This window comes from Poecilia latipinna, unplaced genomic scaffold (assembly GCF_001443285.1).
Source record: "Poecilia latipinna isolate Pla-1442-1.1 unplaced genomic scaffold, P_latipinna-1.0 Scaffold1569, whole genome shotgun sequence".
Classification (NCBI taxonomy): domain Eukaryota; kingdom Metazoa; phylum Chordata; class Actinopteri; order Cyprinodontiformes; family Poeciliidae; genus Poecilia; species Poecilia latipinna.
Window position 1 is genome coordinate 59,513 of NW_015114185.1, and position 13,968 is coordinate 73,480.

The 13,968-nt window shown below is 41.1% G+C and overlaps 2 protein-coding genes across 2 annotated transcripts in view; one reads left to right on the plus strand and one right to left on the minus strand.

Moving 5' to 3' along the window:
• The first annotated feature begins 1,927 nt into the window (after positions 1–1,927).
• casp17 (caspase 17, apoptosis-related cysteine peptidase) lies at positions 1,928–4,604 on the plus strand. Its single transcript, XM_015058741.1, has 4 exons — positions 1,928–2,547; positions 3,631–3,794; positions 3,927–4,041; positions 4,150–4,604. The coding sequence occupies exons 1-4, from the start codon at positions 2,322–2,324 to the stop codon at positions 4,461–4,463; spliced, it is 819 nt and encodes a 272-aa protein (XP_014914227.1). The 5' UTR covers positions 1,928–2,321; the 3' UTR covers positions 4,464–4,604.
• Positions 4,605–8,975: 4,371 nt separating this feature from the next.
• Positions 8,976–13,968, minus strand: part of LOC106963692 (transcription factor 7-like 1-A) — a 35,025-nt gene continuing 30,032 nt past the window's right edge. Inside the window, exons 7-11 of the mRNA XM_015058739.1 lie at positions 12,531–12,668; positions 11,634–11,799; positions 11,301–11,408; positions 11,171–11,219; positions 8,976–10,298 (exon numbers count right to left, since the gene is read on the minus strand). Of these exons, the coding sequence (XP_014914225.1) occupies positions 9,805–10,298; positions 11,171–11,219; positions 11,301–11,408; positions 11,634–11,799; positions 12,531–12,668 (955 nt within the window). The 3' untranslated portion in view covers positions 8,976–9,804. The remainder of the gene's footprint in view (positions 10,299–11,170; positions 11,220–11,300; positions 11,409–11,633; positions 11,800–12,530; positions 12,669–13,968) is intronic.

A 13,968-nucleotide genomic window follows, 5' to 3' on the forward strand; every position in this document is an offset into this window, starting at 1 on the left:
TAAAGTGCCGTTGTTACTTAATGCACATTAGTTTTAAAAAGTCTGTTTCATCGGGTGTTAAAAGTCCATTAAAACATGCATATTTTAGTATTTTGTTATCTTCTGATAACACTTCCTTGATTTTCATCAATGTCACGCCTTACAATTTGGAGAGTAAATATCCAGTAGTTTCAAGAGACAGCATCTTTTATTCCAGCTCCAACAAGTTCAAGAAAATGTTCTATATTTAAATAACTTCATTATAATAGTTCCCTTTTTATCAACAGTACATTCATTTGCCACATGGTCAGAGGATAGACTTCATCAAAATCCCTTCAAGGTAGGTTTCAGTTACAGCCAATACTAAGACGTAAATGTCCAAACTTTCTTGTTTCCATCAACTTCTAGATTCCTGACACACTGACAAAAAAATAAAAACAGGTGACAAATACTTTATACCTTGAGTGATCAGAAACAATGTTTTACCAACTTTTCAGGAAAAAACATTGTGCATCTTACTTTGCTTACTGTACAATAATCTGAATCTGCTTTTCTACTTTCAAAATTAGATTTTCTTCCTTGTACATCCATAAAAACTAAACTGAAGTCTACTGAGAACTATAAGACAGATCTACAAGCTGCCTGGGATTCCCTCTCACCTGTCTGGATTGTCCTATTTCCTGTGTGGTCAGGACATGTCTTCTAGTTCTGACAAGGAGACATGCGTTGTTGTTCTTGAAGAAGAAAGAGGTGTCAGAAGAAATTAAATCTGAGGAAAAAATGGTGCACTGCACATCTAGAGGAGCTGTACTTAACATGGAAAAATTGCTTACCATCTGTCAACAGAAAAGATTCCTAAAGCCTTCAGAACCATAATTCCTTTTGGCTATCATACCTAGTGTGATGGACTGAGCAGTCAAAGTTGAGCCAGGCACAAGTTTAAAATAAAAAAGAATTGGTTTTTATTTAACCCAAAACAGAAACTCTGGTAAATAATAAAAAAAAGACAAAGTTGAGATCATAAAAGAGGACAAAGTAACAGACTTCAATTCAGACCAACTCAAACAAACAGACCTCTCTAACTGAGACAAGGGGGAAACTTAAGTACTGGCTGATCAGGCCACATAGAAGACACAAAGGGGAGAACACACAAAAACCTACCTGAAACTAACATTAGAGAATCCCCCCTCCCCTTCCTGTGGTATGGACCAGTATGCAGTCTCCATGGGCTTTCTCCACCTCTTTGTTCCCCTGAAGGACTGGAGCACTCAGGTAACTCAAAACAAAGGTTAAATCAAGCAAAACATATAACAGTGTAAACTAAAATGTGCGTACTTATTCTAGAATACAGTGTTATGGTGTGTTGCATTCTAAACAAAAGCCAGTCATTCTGTAAATTAAATCCTAAATTTTAAAGAAATCCAAATATGACTGTGGTGAGACTAAGTGAACTATTGTGTGTAGTGTGATTGAATTTGTGTGGCTGTAACAGCAGTAAATGTTTGGTTCTCCCAAAAAGAACACCAAAGAAATACCGGTAAAAAAAAAAGAGTGAAATAGCTTCTATGCATATTCCAATGTATTCATAAGTGAACCAACAGAAACATAATGAACTACTTAAAGCAGAGAGCATCTGCAATGGGATGGTAGAAACCTCTCCACCAGCTTAAGATGCCCCAAGATCCACAGATGCATCAAAGGCCCCTGAGCCAGGTCCAGGCAGAGGCCAGCATACACACTGAACCAGAACCCTGGGACATAATGACCAGGACCACCGTCTAGGGGCCAAGGGAGGCCCCCAGATTCACCCAGGAGCAGCACAACCACCAGAACAGTAACTATGAACTTTATCAGGAGTTCTTTAGGATACAATGGGAAAAATTGATGTGTTCTTTTCACAGCCTCACTGTCTGAGAAAAGACACAGACATTCTAGAACAACGAGATTCCTCTGTTTCATTTTTCCATCAACGTCAGTATTCCACTCAGCTAACATGTTCTGACAGATCAGAACGTTTACACCTGAATGACGCTTTGAGATGGACAGTTTTGATCACAGATTGGGACTAAGTGAACGTTAATCAGATGGAACAAACAGGAATCTGCTTCCCAGCATTTATAACAACTGTGGGTGGAGCAAATCGCTTTCCGGAAGAGTAAATGTTGCAACAATGAAATTTTAAATCATGTGACTTCACAACTCAACCTACAACCTACAAGGTGTTATCAAAGAGGCGTGGTTAGGGATTTATAGCTGAGCTAGAGTTTAAAAGGAGAATTATGCACAGACTCAAAGTCTAACAGAGATACTGCACACATCCCAGCTGATAGACAGAAGTTCACATGAACCTCATGCCAATGTGGAAGGGAGTCATGGACAGACCAGAGGAGTGCAACAGGGCTGTGTTGGTGTCTGTGGCAAACTTTGACTATGGGGTTCCCTTGGGAAGGAGGCCGGGGGCCAACTGTGACGCTAAGAAGCTCCATTGCATCCTCACTAAACTGGGCTACAAGGTGGAACTTCACATGGACCCAAGCAGCAAGGAAATCTACAAGCTGTTCTCTGAAGGTAACAGATCAATGTCAACTTCTGAGCTGTCAGATTCATTCATTCATTTCCAGAAGGGTTTGTTTAACTCTGTAGGGAGCAAATGGGCGTTCTTTGTTTTCCTTCTTATTTGGACTCATGTAAATTTTTTACTGTTACAAGAAAAAAGATGTCATGCCAATACCAAAGCTCTCAGACTCACAGACAGTTTTCCTGAAGGACCTTGCAAACCTAGTTTCAGTTTCCGTCATGATTCCCATGGCAGCTTCTCCAAAATGAGCTAAAAAGTGTTGTATCATGTTAACAAGAGATCTTCTAATTTTTTCTGAGCTGTATATCTATATAGAAAATGAAATGTGTTGATAAAGCTGTCTGAGAACAACCACTCTCCATGGCTCAGGTTCCATCCCTTCAAAGATCAGCTAGAGCTAAACTTTAAGGTCCCGAAGGTCAAAGCTCCACATATCCTGGAAAAAGGTTTGCATTAGTGAGCTCCAGTCTAGAATAACTGAACCAGCAGGTCTGTGAAATGTGTTGATCTGTCGGTTTTCCATTAAACCTTCTTAACGTCTTATCTAATGGCCTCGGCAGAAAAAAGTTTTCCACAGAATATTTAGAACCTGATTGGACGTTTTAACCAAAGTCTTCTTTTTTGCAACTTATTGAAAAAAATCAAATCAGACAAAAGCTTCAGGACTCATATAGAACATGTTGCCTATAACAGCTACATTGTCAAATATCATCACAACAATAATACATGATTGAAAGGCAAGTTTTCCAGTTGGGATTATCTAACACTGAGTCAGAAAACTATGTGTCATTAGAACTAAGAAGGAGGAAAACCTCAGTGTTCAGGCTGGGTTTATTGCTTTTTATCACTAATAGATAAAACTTTATTGATTGAGATGAATGAAAGAGGAGTGTAGGAACACCTGCTGCCTGTTTCTCTGTCAACACCCCCTTTGATTAAACACAGTTCAGTGACTGTTACACAGAAAGGTGCATTTTTAACATTGTGTACAACCACATGAAGCTTGTTGCTTAACCTGCTCCCTTAGTCACTGACAGTAATGTCTGTAATGTTGGCTGTTTGCGTTGCCTCAGAAAGCAGGCGGCCTGTGAAGGAGTGCTTCCTGGCTGTCCTGTCGTCTCATGGGGAGGAGGGCTGCGTGTTCGGATCGGATGGGAAACCTGTCCAACTGTCTCGTGTCTTCACATACTTTGATAATGAATGCATGGAGAAAAAGACCAAACTGTTCCTCATACAGGTATGCCTTTATTCTTAGTGACACACAAACAGCACAACAGTGACGATTTCATTTGAATTACAGAAGACTTCAACTCTTCTCACACTGATGTTTTCTTGGTTGGTTTGATGCATCTCCATTCCACCCATGCAGGCGTGCCGGGGAGGCGCTCTGGATGATGGAGTGGAGGTTGATTCATCAGTCAGCAGATTCCCACACTATTTTTCTGTTCCCGTGGATACAGCTGTGATGTTCGCCACAGCACCAGGTGAATAATCAGTTAGACTGCAACTTAAAGAAGCAATCAGTGATGTCTATTAAAATTGAAATCTGACATAAATGAATCAGTTTATAAATCTTTTGTCTTTTCCATCAGGTTATGGTGCGTTCATGAATTTCACTGGATCAGTCTTCCTGCAGACGTTCTGCTCATTATTGGAAGAGGAGGGTCACTCTAACCTGGAGCTGACTCGGCTGATGACCCGACTCTCCCACAGGGTTGCCTACACCTTCGAGTCCAAAGGGAGGAAGTATGGCGGGAAGAAAGAGATGCCATGCTTTCTGACACGACTGACCAGAGATGTGTTCCCGTTTGCAGAAATGGAGAAAGACAGGAAAGCGGAGACAATATCTGCCACATCATTGGTTGTTTCACAGAATACTAGACAACGTATTGTTTCACTAAGTTAGCAAGCAGTTTTCCTGCATGCTGACTCAGCACATATGTAGACTGGCATGATCAGGAACATCACAAGGGGCTGCACAGTGGCACAGTTGGTAACATTGTTGCCTTGCAGCAAGAAGGTTCTGGGTTCAATTCCCCACCCCAGTCTTTCTGCATGGAGTTTGCATGTTCTCCCTGTGCATGTGTGGGTTTTCTCCAGGTACTCCAGTTTCCTCCCACAGTCCACAAACATGACTGTCAGGTTAATTAGCCTCTCCAAATTGTCCCTAGGTGTGAGTGCATGTGTGTGCATGGTTGTTTGTCCTGTCTGTGTTGCCCTGCAACAGACTGGTGACCTGTCCAGGGTGAACCCTACCTCTTGCCAGGAACATTAGCTGGAGATAGGCACCAGCAACCCTCCTGACCCCACTAAGGGACAAGGGTGTAAAGAAAATGGATGGAAGGAACATCACAAACAGGTGACAACAGATAAAGTGGGAACTGTGTAACTGATATTTCTGTAAAACTATATATTGGTAAAGGAAACATTGAGTTTTTTGTTTCTACATCATGTACATACATATTATATATTTAATTAGGAGAAAATTATTTACTTGTATTTAAAGTAAAATGTAAAAACTTCTATTTTTCATGATCTTTTCTTAGTCACTGACTTTTCTAAATGAAAACAACAACTACAAAGAAATATTGCCTGGAATCTGTGAAAGAATGCTAACAGAAAAATGATACAGTCTCTGCTGGGTTGATAATCCAGGCTGGGCACAAAGATACATGTTAACATTACTGGAAATTCAACCAAAATGTTGGCCTGATTTTGTCTGAGTAACAATGCATGCAGCTGCCCTGTCTGGTGCTCAAATGTCCTGTAGCATCAAATGCAACACCATGAACAGGCCAGAATGTCTTGATGAGGATAATGAGTTCCACCTGTTGGTGTGATATCATTATTCAGTAAACATAAAATTATGAAGGAGTAAACATTTGTTTTTCTGCTCCTGGAAATTATTTGTTGCATAGCACATTACCAAAAAAAGTCTCTTTGTGTTGATATGATTTTAAAAATAATCACTCAAAATGTCAAAGGGTTCAATGACGTTGTAAAAATATAAAAAAATAATTCTATTCTATTTTCTATTCATCTTGTAGCACATACAGTTAAGGTGTGGCCATCCTAAATCAATGTCATATTCCATTAGCCAGAGAAATAGTGGGCAAAACCCTGTAGGATTCTTTCCTTGGGTCATTAACTTGGAGATTTATTCTTATTGGATGAGTCTACGGCTCAGACTCTTTTTTTCTCCAATTTGTTTTCTACCGTCTCGTCGAAACCCTCTCCACACTGAGCTATATGATATTTGGGGGTTGACTTTAAACACTGACAAACCTCCACCAGAGTCTGACTTATCTCAGAAAATCCCCAAATTGAAAGTTTTGTTGTGATTTAGAAACAGTTCCGCCTGCTGGCAGAAATTTCAGATGACCAGCAGCGTTCAGTGTCTATTATTTCATATTTTTTTTCCAAGATTATCTAAGAGAGGAGTCACAGCACAACTTGTCAGCAGAGGTTTGGGAAACTTCAGTCCATTTCAGGTGAAATAATGGGTGAGCTGAATTGTTACTCTTCAGATAGAATGTTGATAATGTGTTAGACGGTATTTTCTAAAATCAGATAATCAGAAGGAAGTATTAAATGTCGCAGTGACATCATTCTTAAAAGAAGGAAAAGACCTGGTGCTTTTCCCCCTGAGGAGTCACCTTTTTCTCTTTTAAGACTTATGCTCCCAATACTATGATTAATATATAATAATTTGCAAACCAGAAAAGTATGGATTCATATAGGCCAAACAGCCTTATCAATGTAAACATACTTTTAGGTTGTTGAAGATGAGACTAGAGGGCCATCTCCCATCTCTTATGAATCCTGATCAAACAGGCTTTATCCAACATTCAAAGTTTTTTTCACATCTCTATTTGACAGAGTAGATTGATATCAGAAAGATTTGGCACACGTTATGTATTAAGTCCCAAAACCAGTTTCTTTCCGGACCAAGCACGCTTACTTCATTTAGGCACTTGCTCAATCAGAGTAATTATACCAAGTAGTCACCTATCTGGCACTTACCTCACACAATAGCTTTTGAAAACTAATTTATTTCATTTAGAACAGGGTGGCTCTTCTTTCTCAGCCTTCAATTCCTCTGATTGTTTTAACAAATCATAAATGCAGCATGTAATAAAGAGTGTTTAATCTTTAAATGCTTTATCATATTACTCATTTAAAGACATCTTTTGCTAGAGTTTAGATCTGCAGCAAAAGTCCGACCCAAAATTCAGGCTGTCAAAATTACTCTCTTGATGTTTCGGTCAGATTCAGACTTCTGTGGCGCATTTCATATTCCTGCAATACATACGAGAAAGCCAAAACACGTGATAAAGTTCTGTTAGTCTACTTATTAAAGTCTAAATAGAAGAGCAGGTCGCATGTTGAGTGGCAGAAAGAGAGGTGAAGATGATCATTAGACTGTAACAGGTGCAGTACATCGCGCTGCCCTCCAGTCACATCACAGATGACCAGTTAAAAACAGGAAGTTACCCTGCTTAATGGAGGTCTAAACACTAAAATAGTAAAAGCTTAATGAGTAAAAACATATTAAATGGATGCACTTACTTTTTATGCTTGTAGAACAATAACTGCAATGTGGAGAATACATAATTAATTACTGAATGTCTGCTGACTTCTGGGAAATAGAGTGCTCAAAGTCCATTAGATATGAATTACTTGACCTTATAAGTGAAAGTGATAGAAAAAAAAAAAACCTCTCAATACCCAGAACAATTTAGGTTTACTCTGGTCAAAGCCGTTTCTGCAGAATGTGCAGACCTGAACCCAGAGAGAGACAGCTGCTGTGATCTCAGATGGTGATGCATTTATGTATTTATATGGCAACAACCTGAAACTTCAAAAAGAAACGTCTGTGAGATTCCAGACTGGCTCAGCCCAGCTGTTAGTTGGAGCAGAAGAAGAGTTGATTTTAGCTCCATGAGTCCAGGAATCTATAACACTGATCATCTGTTGAATGGGAAGATGAAGCAGCACGTGGTCTAAGATGATGATGATGATGAATTTTGCCTCTGAACCATGTTGGAGAAATGCAGCAACCAAACATCTTTCAGAGATTCTGTTCTTTCATGAAGAACCACACATGGTTTATAGAAGGCCCTATCTGGCTCTATGCAAAGTCAAACAACTGGAAATAAATTGCAGAATTGTAAAATTGAATATTTGAGTATGAAGTTTTTTCCACATTCACATTAGCTACTCAACCCATTTCAAAATGTTCAACAAATAGATAATCCAAATTGTATAGATGTTCAGTAGGAAAAGAGATGATTTTGAGCTAGGATGCTAAAACTCCTGTAAATATATGACTAACATTGTTTTGTAGCTCCGATTCTACCACATAAGAATTCTTTATTTTTTACTTTTTGGGAAGATTCCAGGAAATATTGTGAGGGAAAAGTCTTGGTTTTAGGTTCCTGAGGAAGAAGTGATCTTCTGATTATCACCGAGTGCCAGCCTTCATTTCAAGCTTCACCTTATCAAACGCGTCCCTGGCCTCATTCCACCCAACCATGGCTTCATCCACCAGAACTGGCTCTCCTCTCGTCTGGAGCCAAATTAAATCAGTCATGGAAAGCTGTGAACACACATTTATTTCCACCTACTTCCTTATGTGGACTCTGCTGTTGTTTGAATTACGCAAGTGTCTCTTTCCTTCAGTGTGCTGAGATAAATGAGAAACACCAGACATTTTACACAACAGCATGAGTCGTTCCTTAACCTGTAAACAAGAATTCATTTAAGGTCTGTCAGGAAATGGGTCAGTGCTGTGAAAAGGTGTTCACTGCTTACAGATCTCTTGTGATTTTCCTTTATTTGTCTCACTTAAAGTTAGGCTAAACAAATGTTAATTTTGGGATAAAGCTAACATGAACAAATAAATAAATAAAACTGCCCAACACCACCAGGTTCTATGGGAAAAAATTCATTTCCTCCTAAACTAGCTGTCCCACTCTGGACATCAAATTTGATAATTGTCCATGCATTGGCCCACTTTGTTTATAGCAATGTTTTAAGGATTTTGAATATGTGTATGTGTGTTAAATATCATACTAAAATACATGTACTGAATTTAAGTCTAGACTTTTACTAGGCCACTCAGATTTTTCTCAGAGTCAGAGTGTCTCAGGTGGGGAAAACTGACAGGACTTTTGTAAACAAAAAGTGCAAGCTAGCAACAAAAACACAGCAGATTTTGTCTGGCCTGCTACTCCTCACTGGGCTACAACCTGGTATGAGGTCATGCACCTGGTTAGTAATAGAGGTCAAAGTTCACTCCCCCCAAAGCTAAGGAAACATATAGGGTAGGGTTGAGTTGAGACCGACACTCCAGAGAGAAAAACCTTCGTCATCAAGTCTCTCTGGCAGACAAAGAAAACAAAGAAACATGCACATGACAATTGTTAAGCCTATTTTTAATGAATCATACGACTGATTTATTCCTTATAATGGATGACGTGTTTAACCACGTCCTGATTTAATTAACAGACTGGAAATAGACAACAGGTTGTCTCCATAGAAACTAGATCCTTACAGATGCTATATAGAGGCCTGCAGTTGAAGCTGGTGGCAGAAGAAGCAGAAGTTTAGGTTTAACACTTAAGATTCAGGTTCATAGTTAGAATGTTCTACCAGTAGATTCTTGGGTTCTCCAGTTTCCTCCTCAATCCAAAAAGTGTTAGGTTCATCGTTACTTTAATATCTCAATGGTTGTTCATCCAGTCTGTTTTGCTTTGATAGACTCCACCCTCACAAAGCCATCTTTCCTCTCTTAGTCAGTCAGGCTTACCAAACTGAAGAGATTTTTTTATTGGCTAAATGCCAAAACAATGAGAGCATGTTTGTATTTTGTGTGAATTTATTAACATGAAGAACCATCAACTAGCTTAACATGAAGAACTACAAAGTGAAAAAAAAAACTTATCTGAAACAAACTCTTGTGCCAAACCTCACCTTCACATAAAAACTGTTTCCTCCTAGTAAGAAAGTAGAAAAAGTGAAATAGTCAAAAAAATAATCAAAAATACAGATTTTAGATGCAGTCAAATATTGACCAAATATGTCCTTTTCATACTGGTATAAAATATGACAAGTCTATAAAAAGTAAAAAAAAAAAATAAAAAAAAATAAAATGAAATAAAAAAAAGCTTATTTACAGGATGTAGAAAGAGGCACATTTCATGTTTCAGATCCTCTGAGCTGATTGGCTGTTCAGAGGAGACGAATCATCGGTGGGAGGAGGTGGGAGGGGGATGGAAGAAGGGGTGAGACAGTGGCTGAGGGGAGCTCCTGGAGGAGGCTGTGTGGGGGGAGGAGGTGGGTGTGTCTGTAGAGGAGGGGGTGGGGGGCCCTGGGGTGACGGCGTTGCGGCCCACAGAGTGGGTGATGCGGGGGGGCTTGGTGGTGAGGGAGAGCGGCTGTAGCTGCTCGCCGTAGGGGGAGCAGTGTCCGCTGTGGCTGTAGGAGGAGTGTGTGTGCTCGGTGTGTGTGGCAGCCGGGCCGGCGGGCGAGGCCAGCGCCGTGGTGGGGGTCGCCGGGGAGTCCAGGGATGAGGCAGGACTGGCCTGGGAAAGCTGGGTGTGTGTCAGATGAGACACTGTGTGTGTATGCGTCAGGTGAGGGCGTGTGTGTGAAGCTTGTGAGAGCGGAGTGTGTGTGTGTGGCGTCTCCTCTCGAGGTTTCTTTAGCTGTGGAGGGAAGTCGTCTGCTGCTGCAGCAACTGCGGAACATAGACACACACACACACAGAGTGTGAGAGAGAGAGGTGAAGCTGGAACCTCAGGTCAGATCCAGGTTACAGCAGCTCCATGACTCTTACAACTGGATGACTGACGCAGGAAGTAGCTTGCTTTAGTTTGAGCTGAAGCTGCATCATTCATACCAGTCCTGTTCAGAACTCCAGTCTGCTGCGATTAATGATAATGTTCAGGTTTTTATTGTTTTTCTGGAGACCAATAAGCATCCTTATAATGATTGATGTGATAAATGGAGTACAACAGATTTTTCGGTGGGTGCATGCATACAGGTGGAGTGGAGACTGATGCAGATAGATTGAACACATCGGGCTGCCGTAGGTGATGCTTAGCCCCTTTGTAGCTTTACAGATGAACCCAGAAATAAATTTCACATCATCTTGGTCACAACAAGCAAATTATGGCGGTACATAGCTAGTAGATGTGTTTCTGTGTGATGGAGGTCCCAAATATCCTGTCACCAACATGAACACAAAATCCATAAATGTCTGGGGAAAGTGAGAGGTCTGCAGCTGCTGTACTGGTTTGGTGCTTTCAGAACAGAAGCTGTGCTCGATGAGGAGCCTCCCTGACTCAGGTTTAGAACCTCATCTTTTTGTTTGACTGTTGCTTGATTTGGATTTAAAAGCAGCCAGACTTTAGATGGGGAAAAATAAACTATACCATTTCATAGAAACAAAAAAACTAAGGTGTTTCACATCCAAATTAATCTCCCCGTCTCTACAGTAGAACACAGCATGAGTTTCACAACTTACAAACCCCAAAACAGACATCTGATCTCTAGAGCCATGTTCTACAATATACAATGACTGAGTAACCTAGCAACATGTCATCTCACCTTCCAGCTGAGTTTCACTCTTCACCCTCTTCCTCTTCTTCTTCTTCCCCTGCACAGACATGAGCCAGGTGAGGATGTGATGTTGTGTGTTCAACAATGATGGTGTGTGTTCAGCAGTCAGTCTACTCACATAGTTGTCTCTGGCTGACCAGTTGGGGTAGAGCTTTGAGTGCAGCAGTCTCTCTTTGCGAGCCAGATCATAATATTTGGCTTGTTCCTCTTTTGACAGCGAATGCCACTGTGAACACATGGTAACAGAGGGTAATTAATTCAGCACACGCACGCACACACACGCGTGCGCACACACACACACACACACACACACACACACAAAATGGTGTGTGTGTGTGTGTGTGTGTGTGTGTGGCTGTGATTCAGCCTGATGACCTGACCATCACATTTGGTACAGGTTACCTGAAGGCGTTTTTTTCTATGGATAATGTCTAGTAACAAAGCGACTGACCCGCTGGCCCAGGATCTGGTTAATGGTGGCGCTCTCCTTCACTTTGCACTGAGCCACAACTTTGGGCCTCTCCTCCCTCATGTAGAGCATGAAGGCGTTGAGCGGCTTCTTGATGTGGGGCTTCCGCTCCTCTTCCTGGTCGTGCTCGGAGGTGGAGGGGGGCTTCCTGCAGGGGAGCAGAGGACTCCACCTTCAGGAAGTCATCACAACATGGTTCCTCTTAAACCTTTGAAAGTTTTTAACAGCATTGCACTGAGAAATAGCTCATATGAACTCACTAGAGGGCAGTTCCATCAGGTAGTTGCCAATTGATGGTGGCTAGTCTTAAGGAGGTGAGTGGGGGAGTTGAGGTGGAGAGCTGCTCTGTGAGGTGGAATCTTAGAAACTACAGCTCTGTGGAGGAGCTGAGCCTCAAAGGCAGAGCTAGGTCCATCTAGGCAGAGCTGAATGGTTGCCATGGAGACTAGAGAATTTTTTTCCAACATGAATGAAAGAACCAAGGCTACTCTCCAAGTGTGTTTTGATGAGGGAATAACATTATAACATGTTGGAAAACTCAAAAAGTTAATTTTACATAAGACTGCCTGTTTGAAAAAAAATTGCAAAGGCTAAAAAATATTTTTAAAACTGGTTTTAATTTTAAACATTCCTTCTGTGGGTTGACCTGAATTCAGAGTCGAGATAAATAGAAGATGTAAAACACGCCAAACAAGATGTTAAGCAAGATGGCTGCTTTGGGTGAGCTGACATCACTCTTAATGATGGAAATCTAATGAACACACTGGTGGAAACATCCAGATATTCTAAAAAATGAAATCTTCAAAAACGGAACATTCAACAGATGGATAAAATGGATTTGCCGCCCAGCCCAACATTGCACAGTGTGGTTGTTGTTACCCAGGCTGCTGGCTGTGACTGGCTCCAGGCTCCTGCTTCACTGATGCAGGAACGATGGCCGGGTGGGGAACCGACGTCTGGGGGGGCGGAACCAAACGTGGTGAGAAGCCACTTGACACCAGACTGCAAGGAAGCATTCAGCGTTCCATCAGACCCTGCTGACCTCATCAATACACAGTGGTAAAACTACATCATTATAACAGTATTAAATAATGCATTTTGTTATTTGAGAAGGTTGTTCACTAATTAATAGATAAACATGAGCACAACTAGAACCCAGTAGGACCGGCAGAACTCCATGGTTCAGCTCTGTCCTAAAGCAGACCTGGAACACCAAGAACCTTTCATTAGCTGTGACTCAGCCTGATGACCGGACCGGCCCAGAGCTACGGCAAACTGCCTCATAAAAGCCATGGAGATGGTTGTCATCATGGTGTCCTAACAGCAAACCAAGCCAGCCGTACTGAGGATTTATGATGACTCATCCATCAGGAAATTCTTCCATTCAGAAACACTGGGAATGTAGAGTCCAGCAACACAGGCTGACAGCAGAGGTCGCACTAGACTTTTTTGTTCTCCATCATCTTTACCAACAGTATAAAAAAAAATTGGTCATGTACTATTTTTACCCGTCAAATGATAATCATATTAACATAGGCTAGTTAGCTGCATTTTTATGCGGTTTAGTTAATATTCACCTAATTTAACTGAAACCAGATCTCATCACACATAAAGCAGATGAACGCATCTAACTTTTTCTACATAGTGACAAAACCCACTGACTGTGGCCCCAATAACTTATAATAAATGAAATTAAAGACTCCACTTAAATTACGGTCACTTCACCCGCTGAAATCTGAACGCACAGTGCCTCACAAATTGCTCCTAGTCACATCTGCAGAGAAATCTGTGCTAGTCCATCAGTCAGAATCTGTCTGATCCAAACCAATCAATTGAACTCAGCAAGTTTTTTTACCCCGTGTGCGGTCTGGACGTGTGCTTTTACGATGATCTTTTTGCGTGGTTTCGCTTCCACGAAACGGACAAATGTTACGTCTGCCACTCACCTTCTGGGCGCGGGAGGGTAATGCGAACAAAGAAGGCTCCTTTTATTGAAACCGCAGGATGAGTTAAGTTTAATTGTTTGCAGCGGCAAAGCCGCATCCACATTGGTTCTGCAGTGCACTGCGCATGTTACGGTCTAATTAAATGTTATTAATACATCTTTATTTATTTCCTAAAGATAAACTGCTGGCTCCTCTGTTTAAACCATAAATGGATTAACACAACATTGCATTCTCTTTAGTTTTTTCTGCTCTGTATGCACTAGAGACTTGAATTAAACGCGTCATTTAATGCTGAACGCGCCAAAGGGTCCGGTCCATAACTCTTCAACACGCTGTCAGCTCCGGTCAGAAAGACACATTTAGTTCAGAGT